The 14,867-nt window shown below is 42.7% G+C and overlaps 1 protein-coding gene across 7 annotated transcripts in view; it reads right to left on the bottom strand.

Moving 5' to 3' along the window:
• Window positions 1–12,966: 12,966 nt before the first annotated feature.
• The window catches only part of PHF14 (PHD finger protein 14), a 124,556-nt gene continuing 122,655 nt past the window's right edge, over window positions 12,967–14,867 (bottom strand). For all 7 annotated transcript variants that reach the window (XM_077936974.1, XM_028750925.2, XM_028750933.2 and 4 more), the window contains one exon: window positions 12,967–13,171. In XM_077936974.1, coding sequence (XP_077793100.1) covers window positions 13,100–13,171 — 72 coding nt within the window. In that variant the 3' untranslated portion in view covers window positions 12,967–13,099. The remainder of the gene's footprint in view (window positions 13,172–14,867) is intronic.

The following is a 14,867-nucleotide window of genomic DNA, read 5'->3' as shown; positions in this document are numbered from 1 at the left end:
TTTGGTGGTTTTATATTTTGATTTTGTTCTGTGAACTGCCCTGAGACCTCTGGTTATACAGCAGTAACAACTTGTTCACTATCTTCCCCAGTATGGTGAGATGTGCTGTATTTCTACATACAGTAATTATTTCTAAATTTGCATCTATACATAAAGCTTACCACATGTAGACTTGCGAACCTGTGCCCTGTTCTCTGTGACACATTTCTTCCCTTTCTTGGGTGATGTGTATGTGGCCACTCAAGTCACAGCTGAATTGTGTGATCAGTCATCCAGAGTAGCCGCGTCATTCAATCATGCATTTAAATGCATGTCCCATTGCACCCACAATGAAATTCCACCACCAAATGCCTCTCACTTGAGCTTTGCAGTGGTGCATTACCACCAACATGCATGCACAGTGCTTGAATTACAGGGAGAAAGGTAGGGGCCTCCTCAAATGAAAGTTGCAAGCCCCAGCTTCTGACTCCCCTGGATTTTTAGCCTCAAAGTCATGTCCCCTGCAATAGCTAAAGGGACCCTAGCAAACGTAAGAGGGACTCCCCTCTGGCAACCCTGTAATTTGAGCACTTTGTATGTATGGTACGGCAGGAAGCGGCAAGTGCACATCAGAGCCCAGTCGCACCAGCGCAACATCCTGATCAGAGACTTTCTCTCAGCCAATTACTTGCCTGACAGATTGTACAGCCTTTAGCAACCAAGGGTGCACCTCTCGTTGGCATGCCTCCAACTTCCAGGAATGCAGCTGTAATTTTCCCAGGCATAATGACTCGCATTTAGATCTGGAAGCAAGGGAAATGGATGGCACAATTTAATTTAAATATCGAAAATAAAGTTTGAATCCTCTGCTGCCTCCACCCACCCACCCACAAGGACGCCAATGTCCTTCCTCATTGAGATTAAAGAGGCGCTTTGCTGGCTAAAGCCAGCGGAAAGACACATGACCCCCACAATTCCTCAGAACTGCTCTGCCTTGGCGATACACTTGCAGCGTGGCAATAAATCTGCCAGCTTACGAGGCACAGACACGGCATAATTTACAAAGGCAAAACAAGATAGCCGTGTAATAATCCGTCACTGGAATGGGGCCTGGTGCTTTGCCACACCAGAGCAGGTCACTCCTTGATGAGTGCTCTGCCGTGCCGGTTCTGCAGCAGGCCGTACTTTTTAAAAATAAATAAATAAAGTCGCCAGTTGTAAGTTATCTCATTTGTGGCCTCTCTTTTCCCTCACAGCCACTTCTATTACCCGGCCTGGCATAAATCACCTTGCTCTGGACACAAGGGTAAGGATATGGAGCCTTCCTCCTCATGAGGTAATCAATACCACTCCAAAGATAAGCTAGCCATCGAAAGGTGGCAGGGAAGTGTCAGCTCCCCCCCCCCCACCTCAGGAGCTCTGCATATGTTGCCAAGGCAGTCCACTTTATTGCATTTACCTGACCCGGGAAGAGAAAGAAACAGCGCAGAGCCTGCTGACAGAGTCTGAGAGGCTACAAAGTGAGGGTTGCCACAGAAAACTCCTTCTGCAGCTGCCTTTACCATTTTACACAAGCAAGCTACATGTTGTGTGTTTTTTATTATTGTTTGTGAGGCTGTGTGCCTCCGGCTGTGTACACCACACCACACTGAAAAGAGCATACCTCCCTCCACAAAGAATTCTGGGAAATATAGCTTATTAAGGAAGCTGAGGGTTATAGCTCTCTTGAAGGGTAAACTACATTTCCTGGGATTCTTTGAGGCGGCAGGTGCTTTAAATATATGGTGTGACCAGTGCTTTTTTTCCTAGAAAAAGAGGTGCCGGGACTCACCACAAACACCTCCCCTGTTCTCTCAGAATGCCAATGGCGCCCACCTGAGAGGTGCCAGCAAGTTCTGGCTGGGGGGGGGGGGGAGCCCTGGGTGTGACCCTGAAGCCTGAGGGAAAACACCAAACATGTTACTGTAACCAAATAAAGTGTAGGCTCTCCCACCCCACCAAGGAAAATGCATATATTAACCCTCATAGCCCTATATGGCATTTTGTTACTTCACAAATGAGGCTGGTGGCGTTTTCGTTCCACTCGGCCCATATTTTCCCTTCTAAAAAAAAGCAGATCGGGAGCATTAACTTTACGGAGGCCCGTTTTACGCAGAATGAGGTAGGAATAAGGAGGCAAGCCAAGTGGACTGTACCACTTTTCAGGTGGGGCTGTAACCTTTGCACATTCAGTTCCTGGTGTCTCCAGGTAGGCCTGGACCAAGGCCCTGTTGGAAACTCTGGAAAGCCCCTGCCAGTCAGTGTAGGCTGCACTGAGCCAGATGGACCAATGGTCCTGTTCTGCAGAAGGCAGCTTCCTACGCTCCCAGAGTTTCTGAATGCTTGTAGGGAGGGGTGTGCGTAAACATTTTCCTGGAAGTAAAAAACCAACAAACTCTTTGCAGAAGGCATTGGGCTGGGCTACAACCTTCCTTCCTAATACACTAGTTTTTGGTGGAGATGGAGGTTTACATGAGGAAACAATCAAACTAACCACCCCACCTGCAATCCAAAGTGGTGCATGCTGGAGAGAAAGCTTTTGGAAGGGAGATTCTTACTCTCACCCACCCATATCCACCTTTAAATAAACATTCCCCATGAAAATGCTTAGGCTACAATGTATCACATGCACCTAGCTTTACAAATAAGTGAAGGTTTTACTCAGAGTTGCAGCAAACAAGCTCCCACCAGTAAAATAAAGAAGAAAAGGAATGACCTTGTTTCCTTACCAAAGAATCGTGCAGACAGAGGCAGTGGAAAATCTCATTTTAGGGAAATTCACTCACTTGGCTTTTCTACAGCTGCAAGCCATGCTGCAATTTCTTCAAAGAAGCTGAGATAGGGGGAAGAAGAAGCAAAGGCTTCTGGGAGGAGAAAGGAAAGATCTCAGGTGAGAGCTGGTAGCAATTACTGTCCTCTGCAGGTGTTAAGGGATAAGAATTACTTTTAAGAGAAGACTCTGTATTCTACTTGTGTGATTCATAGTTATAATTTTACTGTATTATGGATTTTTTTTTATGAAGAGAGAGAGAGAAAGAAGGCAGCTACCACAAGCTCTAGACAGAAGTGACAGACTCAGCTGCCAGCAGAACATTCCTTCTTCCATTTACAGGGATTGCTCAGGAAGTTTGGAGACAAAGAACCCAACAGGTATTTCATTTTAAGGCAGAGTGGGGTCACTGGTGTGGGGCTAGCATATTGAGTGCTCCATGGGGAATTACTCCCACTTGCCAAAGGGGTTTCGAGTCCTGCTAATGACAACTGGGTATATATCATCTCCCAACAGGGGTTAGCAACGCTGTTGACAGAAATGGTTGCCAGATTTGTGAAGTGCGAATCGTTGCATATGGTTTACGAAAGCATACAGGCACACACTTTTCAAACTTTACAATCACTTCTTTTCAGAGCAGCAACCTTTGAGGACCTTAATTTTAAGTTAAAAAGATGCTTATGTAGACCTGAGTGGAGGAAATGCAGAATTTCATATAATTCCTGGGAATAAGCAAGAAAGATATCGTGGCATTGTGTAATATAAGCCCTTTCGCATAATAACAAGTGGCTGAAAGAGAAGTATACAGTGGGGATGGGGAACCTGTGGTTCTCCAGATGTTGCAGGAATGCAAGTGCCATAATCTCTGACCATTGGGCTATGCTGCCTGAGGCTGGTGGAGCCCAAACACATCTGGAGGGCCAAATGTTTCCCATCCCATATAGGCTATTGCAAGGTGAGAAAACAGAGGCTTGTAAATTTATTGCTATTATTATTTCATGTTGCAAGCCTCTCAAAAAGCAACAACATAGCACCACTTTGAAATGACACAGGAGCCTCACTACCAAGTCCCTGCAACACGGAAAAAGAGTTATGGTCTGCAGCCATTAAGATGCCACAGAACTCCACGCATATCTTCCCTGTTGTTGGGTGTGTGTGTGTGTGTGTGTGTGTGTGTGTGTGTTAAAAACTCTTCCCAGTACTTCTGTTCCTTTTATTTACTGGTGACAACTAGCTTTCTAACAAGGGTATTTTAGCAAAAGAAAGCAAGGACTACTTTATCTAATGTTCTTGCTCTTTGCCAGTTACAAAGAGGGTTGCCAATAGTGGTAAAAGAAAATGGCTTGTGTGCAGGCGAAAATACTAAACTGTTCCTTACCTTATGTATGTAACTGAATATATCACATATCAGCTGCTTAGTAACTAATTTAACCCAGCCCCTCCCTCCTCAAAAGTGTGCATATATCAATATTTATATATGTTTCACATAGACTGTTTGGAAATTTATAGGTCTCTTGCCCTTTAACAGTTTAGTACAACGAGTCATTAAATCTATAAGTGTTAATTAATTGATAAATACCATTTGGGAAATAGCTGGACATGCATTCTGATGAGTCTGGATTGGAAGTGTCAGAAGATAAAGCTCTCAAATGAAGAGCTTTACTAAAATTAGAAGTGGTTGTACCAGAAACAGATAAAGGTCAGCTCTGTTTTTCTGTAGTGTAGATAAAGGGATGCTGTTAGGGGGACGGGGAGAAAAGGGAAAGCAACAACAGGGATGCAGCTCATAAGGGAACCGCAAGTCACTGAAGCTAAATTAATTTGTCTTTCTGATGGCTTTGCGTTCATGATGAGAAAATAAATTTTAAAATCGAGATATTCCGAAAGCCCCAGTCCATCACGCCTCTCCTGCAAGGCCCATCTAGGTGGGCAGCAATGCATGGCAATCTAAAAGTGCTAATTAAGGTATCCAGGCAACTCTCCATTGTCAGCCTTTCCCTCCTCCCTGAAACACACTAAGTTAACCGTTTAATTTTTAGGACTAATAAGCATGAAGTGCAGTGACATTTCTAATTGTTACTCTGATATTTGGGAGTTGCTGAGCTGCTCCGATGTGGCTGTTAATCTAGTGAAAAGCTTACAGCCAAGCCAACTGAAATGAGAATTTCCTGAGCCCCTCACACAAATACGAACAGGAGGACAGGACTTTATCCAGACATTACTGGGCGCTTAGGCAAATGTGGTGTGGTGTGGTGCTGCAAGCCAAGTTCCTATCGAGGTGACATGCCAGACCATGATACCTGCCTACTATGATTGTCTAGGAATAAAGTGATTTCAGTGCAGAACCAGAGGAAGGGATACACCCTGCAGGGTTTGGCCACAGGTGCTTGTCAGGGAGTGCAAGTCGAAAACATCTCTTCAGCTGCCACCTTGTAAAGGCGCGACTAGAGTGCCATTTGGGCATTTGCTTTCATGTGATCAGTCCAGCATCCTGTACAGTGGTACCTCGGGTCAAGTACTTAATTTGTTCTGGAGGTCCATTCTTAACCTGAAGCACCACTTTAGCTAATGGGGCCTCCTGCTTCTGCCGCGACGCCGGAGCACGATTTCTGTTCTCATCCTGAAGCAAAGTTCTTAACCCGAGGTACTATTTCTGGGTTAGTGGAGTCTGTGACCTGAAGCATATGCAACCTGAAGCCTATGTAACCCGAGGTACCACTCACTGCGGCCAGCCAGATGCCTGTGGGAAACTCCCAAGCAGGACTCAAGCACAAAAGCACTCTCCCCTCCTGCCATTTCCAGGACCATTACTGTCTCCAACCATGGATGCGGAGCATAGATGTCATAGCTAGTAGCCATTAAGAGCCTTAACCTCCGTGAATTAGTCTAATGCTCTTTTAAAGCTGCCCAACTTGGCACCCATCACAGCCTCTTGTGGGAGTGAGAGTGAATGCCATTGTTTAACTATGTTATGAAGAAGTACTTTCTTTTATCTGCTTGGAATCCCCCAACATTCAGCTTCTTGGGATGTCCATGAATTCTAGTATCACGATGAGGAAGAAAAACTTTTCTCCTATCTGCTCCATGTAACACACCTCTAAACTAAGATGTTCCCAAATGCTGCAATCTTTCCTCATAGAGGAGTTGCTCCACCACACTCTTTATCATTTGGGTTGAAATGATGCAAGATCTGTTGATGGTGCTACCTTAAGGCAAATCAAAGGAGTCCCAGGGCTCTGGAAGAGGCTGGGAACTTCTCCCACTGGATCAAGCTCTTAAGTCATTTACGTTGGAAACAAGTGAGAGAGGAAAACATACCTGGATGAGCTCCGTCTGTTGTTGGCGACCAAACATGGTCTTGTGAAAGCACTGCAGGCATGCCAGTCGGGAAAGTGAGAGGAATTGCTGCTAATGAGTCGTTTGTAATAACTGTTACATTTTACCAGTCATTATATTTTGCGCACTCTTCAATACCACCTTGGCGTCATGTTGACATGATGGGCAATCTACAAATAGTAGAGATAAATAAAATCCCCATCACCTGGCCCACCATGTTCCACATATTGCAACGGGGTGTATGCGAGTCTGGAGAGCATGTGATTTAAAGTCCTGAAATCTGCCTTGGAGGTCCTGGGATGGATCTCACAGTCCTGGAACTCACTTCCAAATGAATTACCATTCGCCCCCAACAGTAGAACCTTACAAATGGGGCTTCGCAACTTCTGTCTTTGGCACCACCTTTCTCTAGGAGAGTAAATGGGCTTATGCAATTCAGGGTGGCTTTCTCATAGTAATGGATACCCTTCTGCAGAGTCTAATATAGGAGTGTGGGAACTTTGCCCCCCCCCCCCCCCGGATGCTCTTGGAGTGCAACCACAATCATCTCTAAACATTGTCATGTTGTCTAGGGCTGATGAGAGTTGCAGTACAGCCGTATCTGGAGGGTTTTCCACCCCGGCCTAACATATCATTCTGCATTTTCTTCTGTGCAAGTCACTTTGTGGGGATATGGCCCTGAAATGTTGACCTCCTTCTTCTTTGGGCTGGAATAACAGATGGGCAAACTAGAGACAGGGCTACGGACTCAAATTTGCAGGGACCGCAACACCTCTGAAGAAAGAGGAGGCCCTGTACAAAATCTCAGCTGAGGCAATCCTGTTAAGCAAATAAGTGTTGGATACAACTCTATATTCAGGTTTCAGGTACTTTTCATATTGAAATAGATGTCAAAAATATCGCCATAAGTAGAACTATATGTTTTAACAAACGGATTATGATTTTTTTTAAAAAAAATTACTTAGTTTTTGTGCTTTTATTTAAAACGCTTACTGTAATACTATTTCATTCTCTTTTCAGCACTGTCACTTTTGGTGTTTTGCCGTTTTTAATTTCCTTCATTTTCTTAAAATCCTCTTTCCACTCGGCTTTTGCACATTTCCCCCTTTCTCTCACTTTTCCCCCTAAATGGCTGTTCCGCAGATGAAGGCAGGAAGACAAATTATTCTCAAGGCAGAGTTTCTCTGTCAGCAATTTGCGCAGTGAATCCTGCTTGTGATTAATGTTAAATGCAGACATGGCATTATAAAAATAAAATAAAAGAGGGAGTAATTACCAGAAGCAGTCCTTGGAGATGCAAAGACTACATTTGTATCTCTGCGCATTTAAGTGGCAGGACTTGGGTGGGCATTTTATCACATTTAGTTCGTACCCTTAAAACAATGTCAGAGTGAATCTGCGCTCAGGCCAAACTCTCATTGGGAAGTAGCAAATACGGAGACATGAACTAATATGAGCAATTTATTTTTAAAAAGCAAAAAAAAAAAAAAAAAAAAAGCAAGCAAAACTCAATCTCAAACGTGTCTCATTTCTTCTTAATAAGCATATAAATGGACTGATTTTCCAAGACACAAAATGCCCTATAGAATTATATGATCTGGATCATCTAACAAAGCCCTAAAATGTGTCTCATGCATTAATAGAATGGGGGGGGGGGGAGAGAGAGAGATTTGTGGATGGAATATAGCATAAAAGGCCCTTATTTGCCATTTGTGGCTGCTGATCAGGTTCCAGCATCAAAACTGATTTTCAGTGCCACTTTTAACCTCAAAGACCTATGAGGGCACTTTGATTCAAGCATGTCCAGTGTCTTTTGTAGGCTGCTAAGCAGCTACAGAAATATTTGGGATCAAGGATGAGGTTGAATTGAGCCTCAACATCTCTTTCTCCAAAATTAAGCACTATAGCAGTAACAGGCAACCTCCAGGTGCAATTTAGCTCACCTTCCCATTTGGCTCTCCAGGCCATCTTGGCTCGCGAGGCTGTTTCAGCCAAGCTACACTTTCCTGCTCAACACTTCACCAGAGCTGTAGCTAGGTGATCTTGCACCCCGGGCAGAACCACCCAGATTGCGCCCCCTAGCCAGGGACAAATTAGCTCTTCTTTCCACCTCTTCTCCAACCCCCCCTTCCACCCATTCAATTCACCCTCTATTAGAAACCATTTCTTATGAGGTAATAATCAATATTTTTATTTATAGACATATTTATGGACATATTTTTATTTTGTGTCCCCCCCTCGCCTGCACCCCTGGCGGGGGGCCACCTCACCACCCTCTAGCTACGGCCCTGCACTTCACATTAAGACAGGACATCAGGCGTGGGGCAGGTAAAGACGTGGCTATGCCAAAAGAAGGGTTGCAAAGCCCTATGGATGACAGGGGTCTAAAGGAGTAATGGAGGGTAATGGAGGAAAAGCAGGGGGTTGGCTAATGGAGTCAGAACCCAGGTCGTGGCTGGCTAAGTGATTTTAGGCAGAGTGGATCTAGGGAGACAGAACAAAAAAAAAAAAATCAGCTCTGGGAATCCAGCTCCTATTCCATTATAAAAGTCTTAAAGCAAATTTCAGTACTGATTGTATTGGGGAAGTTTTGTTCCTCGTTTCCTATGTCTAGTATGAATTGTGTGCTTGTTTGTAGACTAGGTCAATTCAGGGCTACTAAGTCTCAAGATGTGCCTTTTGTGTGGTAGAAAAGTTAACCTCTTGAAAAGGATTTTGGAGTAGGCCACTGGATTTCATGGAAGTGGCTCCCTGAGTTGATTTATTTCCCTGCACTCTCTTGTTCCTCCAGTCTAAAAATAATAGGCATACCAATTTTCTTTTGAGTCAGATATACTTCAGTTCAGCCCCTCTGTGATGTGGCCAGCTTGAGGAGCTCTCCTGGGAATGCCATTAAATATCAGAATGAATAGCATAACAAATAGCTCAGTGCATATAAAGTTTTTTTAAATTATAGTATTTACTAGCAGTTATGAGCAGTGCCCACATGAATACCATCTCTCCACCCACCCCCCATAAGACAGCATGTTTCTTTACTAGGAAGTTAGATTACATCTACACCGCTTTGTGAGGCTAAGAATAGATTTTTTTTAAAAACCCCAATAATAGGTAGACGAGATAATTAAAATCCTGCAAGTTGCTTATGGCAGTTACTTAACTAGGTTTTCGTTGTGTGCCATTCATATAGGTGAATTTTAGTTACTCAACAACTGTCATTAATATTAGCAATCATAAGCTATAGAACATGGTATGGCTTAAATTGTAAACAGGGTCCTGTGTCATCTGGTCAGATCAGGAGTAGCTGACACCATGATATCCAAATCTTGTTGGACTACAGTTCCCTTCATTGCTGACCATTGGCCATCCTGGCTGGGTCTGATGGGAACTGGAGCCCAACTACTCTTGGGCCACAGCTTATTTAGCTACCCCAGCATTAGATGCAGTGTTAGAAGTATTGAAATCCCAGTCCTCATGTGCGTGATAGAAGTTTATAACATTGTGCATGGCATAAAGAAAGTGGGCTGACTCTTCTGGCACAGGAGGAGGTGATGGCCATCAACTTGAATGGCTTAGAAAGAGTATTAGACAAATTCATGAAGATAAAGGCTACCAGCAGCTTTCAAGCTCTGATGGCTATACTCTACATCCATGGTTGGAGGTAAGATACATCTGAATGGCAGCTGCTGGAAACCACAGGGTGGGAGTGTGTCCTGCTTTTGAGTTTCCCCCAGGCATCTGGCTGGCCACTGTAAGTACATGATGTTGGACTAAACGGTCCATCGGCCTGATCCAGCAGGCTCCTTTTATGTAGACACAGCCCCTTAGACTCGAGAATACAACTTGAGTGTAGTTAAGTGGGCAGCAGTTGTTTCAGCCAACCACCCCTTCCAACAGTCTGTTGCGCAGTGGGATTTATTGCTCTTTTCGCAATACTAGTGAAGGCTGAGCTCAATCTGGATGTGCCCAAGAAAATGCTGGAGAAAAGACAGTGTAAGACTCCCAATCAAGTAGGAGAGATAGCTCAAGCTTACACTAAAAATCATTTTGGACCAGCCCCATCCCTCCTTATAAAGGTAAAGGGACCCCTGACCATTAGGTCCAGTCGGGGCCAACTCTGGGGTTGCGGCGCTCATCTAGCTTTATTGGCCGAGGGAGCGGCCGTACAGCTTCCGGGTCATGTGGCCAGCATGACTACGCCACTTCTGGCAAGCCAGAGCAGTGCACGGAAATGCCATTTACCTTCCCACTGGAGTGGTACCTATTTATCGACTTGCACTCTGACGTGCTTTCAAACTGCTAGGTTGGCAGGAGCAGGACCGAGCAACGGGAGCTCACCCTGTTGCAGGGATTCAAACTGCCAACCTTCTGATCGGCAAGTCCTAGGCTCTGTGGTTTAACCCACAGCGCCACCCGCGTCCCTATCCCTCCTTATACAAGTAGATTAAAACTACTACATAAATGTATATGAAAGTGAGCAAAAATAAATACCTTTTATCTTTGCAGGTCCATCGTCAATCCATCAAGGGCAATGCATTTAGTTAAAATGATATGAAACCATGATTATGATATGCCTGTGATGTATACCACTGACACTGAGCCCCAGCCAGAAAGAACTTGCTCTATTGGGTTTGGGGTTTTTTTTTGGGGGGGGGGTGTTGTATTTAAATTGTCTTCTTCATTGATTCGCTGCATGTTTACCATGCTTATTTTGTGAAAGGGCTGTGATGAGACAAAGCAGAGCAAAACCTAGATTAAGCATTAAACCTATTATACTCTTAGCTAAATAGCATTTTACTTTATATAAGGATGCTGCTATATGCCATCTTTAAAATGAAGTAAATCCCCCAACTGTTTAGCATTCTGGAGGTGTAAATAGGAGTTTTAAACTAAGTATCAAATATGAACCTTTTCAGACATTATGTGGTGATAGCTGTGTTATTATGAGCCTAATGATATCTACTGCACACAAGAACACATAGGTGTCATGCTGAGAAACCAATGATCTGGTTCTCATTTTGACTGCGGGCAAAGAATCTCTCATCAAAGCTATAAATTTCATGAGTCTGTTCCCAAATTTAAAACCCTTAAGGAAATGGCTCTTATGGTTCAGTGGTTTTAAAGGGTTGTTCATACTTGGCTTTGTAACAAGGAAATTAATCGTTCTAAAACAAATCAGAATTATGCCGTAGTTGCATGCATTTTCATGCTGTTGCCTTCAGCATTTTGCTACTTTTCCTAGAGAACAGCGCTGCAGAACCCACACCGAATTCACCACGGGGAAATATTTATGGCCTGCAATGATGGCACACCAGAGCCATTCGGATAGGTAACAGAACTTGCTCAGTCATTGGTATGTAAAAATTGTTTTCTTTAGGTCAATGTGAAATGGAGTCAGTTTCTAATCAACCTTCACTTTTCATAGTATGAGACTTATGCAAGCTGGTAGTCCCTTTCCACCCGACGCAGGAGCGAACTAAAGTAACAGGAATAAGTATAAGATTTTCCCAGGGACCCAGGACAAAGACAGAAGTTACAATAAACAATTCAGATTGCCCCTTTTCTCTTGGATGACTGGTCTTTTCAAATAAGTTGCAAACAAATGCAAATTGGCTTGTGAAAGATATTGCTACAAGTGATCTATTTCAGTACATATAACAGATGCATTGTAAGTAGCAACATTTACGTATCAATTTCATGTTGATGTCAATGTCTGGAATCCTAAAACCGTATTTCTTCAAGGGCTGGGCCATGTCCAAATAATATACTGAATTAATACTAACTCATGCTAAAGAATGAAACAGTAAAGAAACATATAATAAACAGATGGGGAATCCTGGGCCTGGAGGGTGTAAATGTGGCCCTCTGTGCACCTCTATCTGCCTCCCATAATTCTCCTCTGGCCACACACTCTCCCCGGGTCACACACACATCACATCAGGTGAACACCTGTAGTTGGGAGCACATAGAAATAGGGGGATTTATCTGGCTGACCCTGGATGAAAATACAATGTGGTACCTTGTTGGACCTTTGTGTGATTTTTGATTAACATGTTTTATTAGCATACTTGTTGCTAGAAGGAAACAAAGAATGATAGAACCATAAAGCACACTCCACAGTGAGAAGATGTATGCATGTTCAATCAATAAACTTCAAAAAGAAAAAAAGGGGAGGGGAGTTTTATGAATATGCAAATTTAATCAATAGATTAAAGTAAACTAAAAATCTGACAATCAATTAAAATTTGTTAACATTCAGTTACGGCCCTACTAAAAAACTCAAAGCTACACACAAAAGAGAGTGCTTTGCAGATCAGGTTTCCTTATATAAAGTAAGGATAGATCAAATGAAACATTTTCTAAGCTAAGGGATAAATAAATGCTAGGTAGATCATGAAAGGAAGAACGGGGAAGCTGCAACACTCCACGTAAGAGCAGATAATTGACAGTGGAGAATCCGGTTCATGCTATGAAAATGCCAAGTATTTGGAATGGATCAAAAGATACACAGATTTTGCCTAGTTTTTTCACAATCAAGAGAAACTGGTTGCCCTCCCTATTTATTAATTTTAGTTCATATATTTCTGTATGTTTTGTAATTACATACTTATTCAAATTCCTAAGTAGCAAAGCCATGCATCAATGCTGAGGGATATTTGGCCTTTCAGGAGTTACATTAAATAATGCAGTGAAGAATTTCAACAACTTTGCATAGCAAAAATTAACAGTAATGAGAACTCTGCTCTTCCGCTCATAACTCCAAAGCTTTTATACACTTAATAGTTTTTTTCCCTTGTGCTGAAAATTCATGTTTTCATATAACCATAAATGTCACCAAGACCCAATTAAACAATTCCCCAGTGCAATGTATATTTTATTTTCCTGTGTCATTTATTGACAACATTCTGTAATTTTTACAATGGGACACTTTAATCACTGTGGCACGACTTGAAAGTATTTCCAAGAGGAAATAAATTTCTATTTTTTTGAATTTTTCTGCTCCATGTTTGACTCTTGAGGTGAATTTTCTTCTGCTTCATTTTCATCCTCCTGCAAAACAAAAAATGAGATCTTTTATGAACCTTTAAAAGAAAAATGCATTACTCCTTGCTGGTATATACGCAATATACCTTTCTGGGCAAGTTTGTAGAACCTACGACCCTTATTCACTTACTGATTCCTGCAAATTTATAGGCCAAGTTTCAACTCTGCAGTTCTCAAAGCAATGTCGAATAAAAGTTAAACAACAAAATTATAAATATAAGCAATAAAATAATGAAATAAATAAAACCAACATGCAGCACTATAAAATCAACAGAACAATGACAAAAAGACAAGAACAAAAACATTCTGGCAGAATATGAATATTTTTCCTTGCACTCTAAAGGAGTGAACATTGCAGATCTGTTTGGTTGCTCTGAGAAACCGCTCCATTATCATGAACGCCTTATTCATGTTAAGTGACCATCTTTCCCATAGAACCAGTAATAGGGCATTGTCACAAGAGAACAGGTTGCCTTCAAATATCTTGGACCCAGGTTACCATTAGCACTTTGAATCTAGAAGCCAGTGGAGCTCTGGAAGAATTGGTCTTACAAGCTCTAGAATATGGTCCCAGATAACTCTGAAAATTCAAATGGCCCAAAATGGTCAACAGTAGCTCCTTTAAGAGAGCACTATAGTAGTCAAGACAAGATGTTGCCAAAGCATGCAAAAGAAAGGTCCTTATCTAAGAACAATACTGATGGGACACTGATGAAGCTGGTGAAACTGCTCCTACCTACAGCCACTATTGGAGCATCGAGAAGTAGAAACTGGCAAGTGGCCTGATGCTCACCTGTAAATCACTTAGGTCCTTCAAGCATTCCTCAATGGGAGATGTGAATGCCAAGGAATGCTTGAAAGGGTCCGAACTGATGCTAGCCCTGCACAGAAGTCTTCTTTCCCTTACGGAAGAAAAGCTTCACCTTGGAGAAGAATTGGCAAGTGGCAGAACTTCTATCAAGCCTCTCCTCCAGGTAAGTGAGGCACACAGAAATGTTTGCTGCTGGGAATCATTGGGACTGTACTTCACCCCCATGAATTCTGATGGCAAAATATACAAGATGTGTGATTTCCCTGAAGGAGAGGCCCGCCAGGTTTCCCTTTCTTCACCAGAGCCTTTTGCTACCTGACACTCTGTTTCCTTACCCTTTCCTTATCCATGAGGTTGGGAATTCCACCCTCGTTTGGCCAGGACACTCCATGTTTACACCAGCTTTACCATCCCCACCTATGCAGAGCTCTGTCCCTCGCAAGGCTTAACTTCTTACTGCCTGCAGTTCTGCAAGGCAGATTCTCGAAAATCCCATACTGTGAAAGGTACTGCCCTTGTGGCACAAAACAGGTCAAATCCATCACACGTTTTATTTTATTATCCATTTTATGCAAAAAAAAAAAAAAGTAAATACTTAGACCCCTTATTGAAGGAGGGGATTTATCACGCTGATTCTTCCAGGGTGTCTTATCTGCTGAACAATTGTATTAACGACATTGTGGAGAATGTGGCAAGATTTCTGAGCGAAGCTATTAAATTACATTACCATAGGTCCTAAGAGCCATTTTCGTACCTCACGATGTCTGGACAGTTTTATCCTAAAGTATCTCCTACTATGTTTCGTTAACTGTGTTGTGTTTTGATCCATGTATACGATGCACTTTTCCTATGCCAATAAAGGAGATTGATGGATTGATAATCCATGAGGCA

This window comes from Podarcis muralis, chromosome 12 (assembly GCF_964188315.1).
Source record: "Podarcis muralis chromosome 12, rPodMur119.hap1.1, whole genome shotgun sequence".
Taxonomy (NCBI): domain Eukaryota; kingdom Metazoa; phylum Chordata; class Lepidosauria; order Squamata; family Lacertidae; genus Podarcis; species Podarcis muralis.
This window is presented reverse-complemented; position numbering and strand designations above follow the sequence as displayed.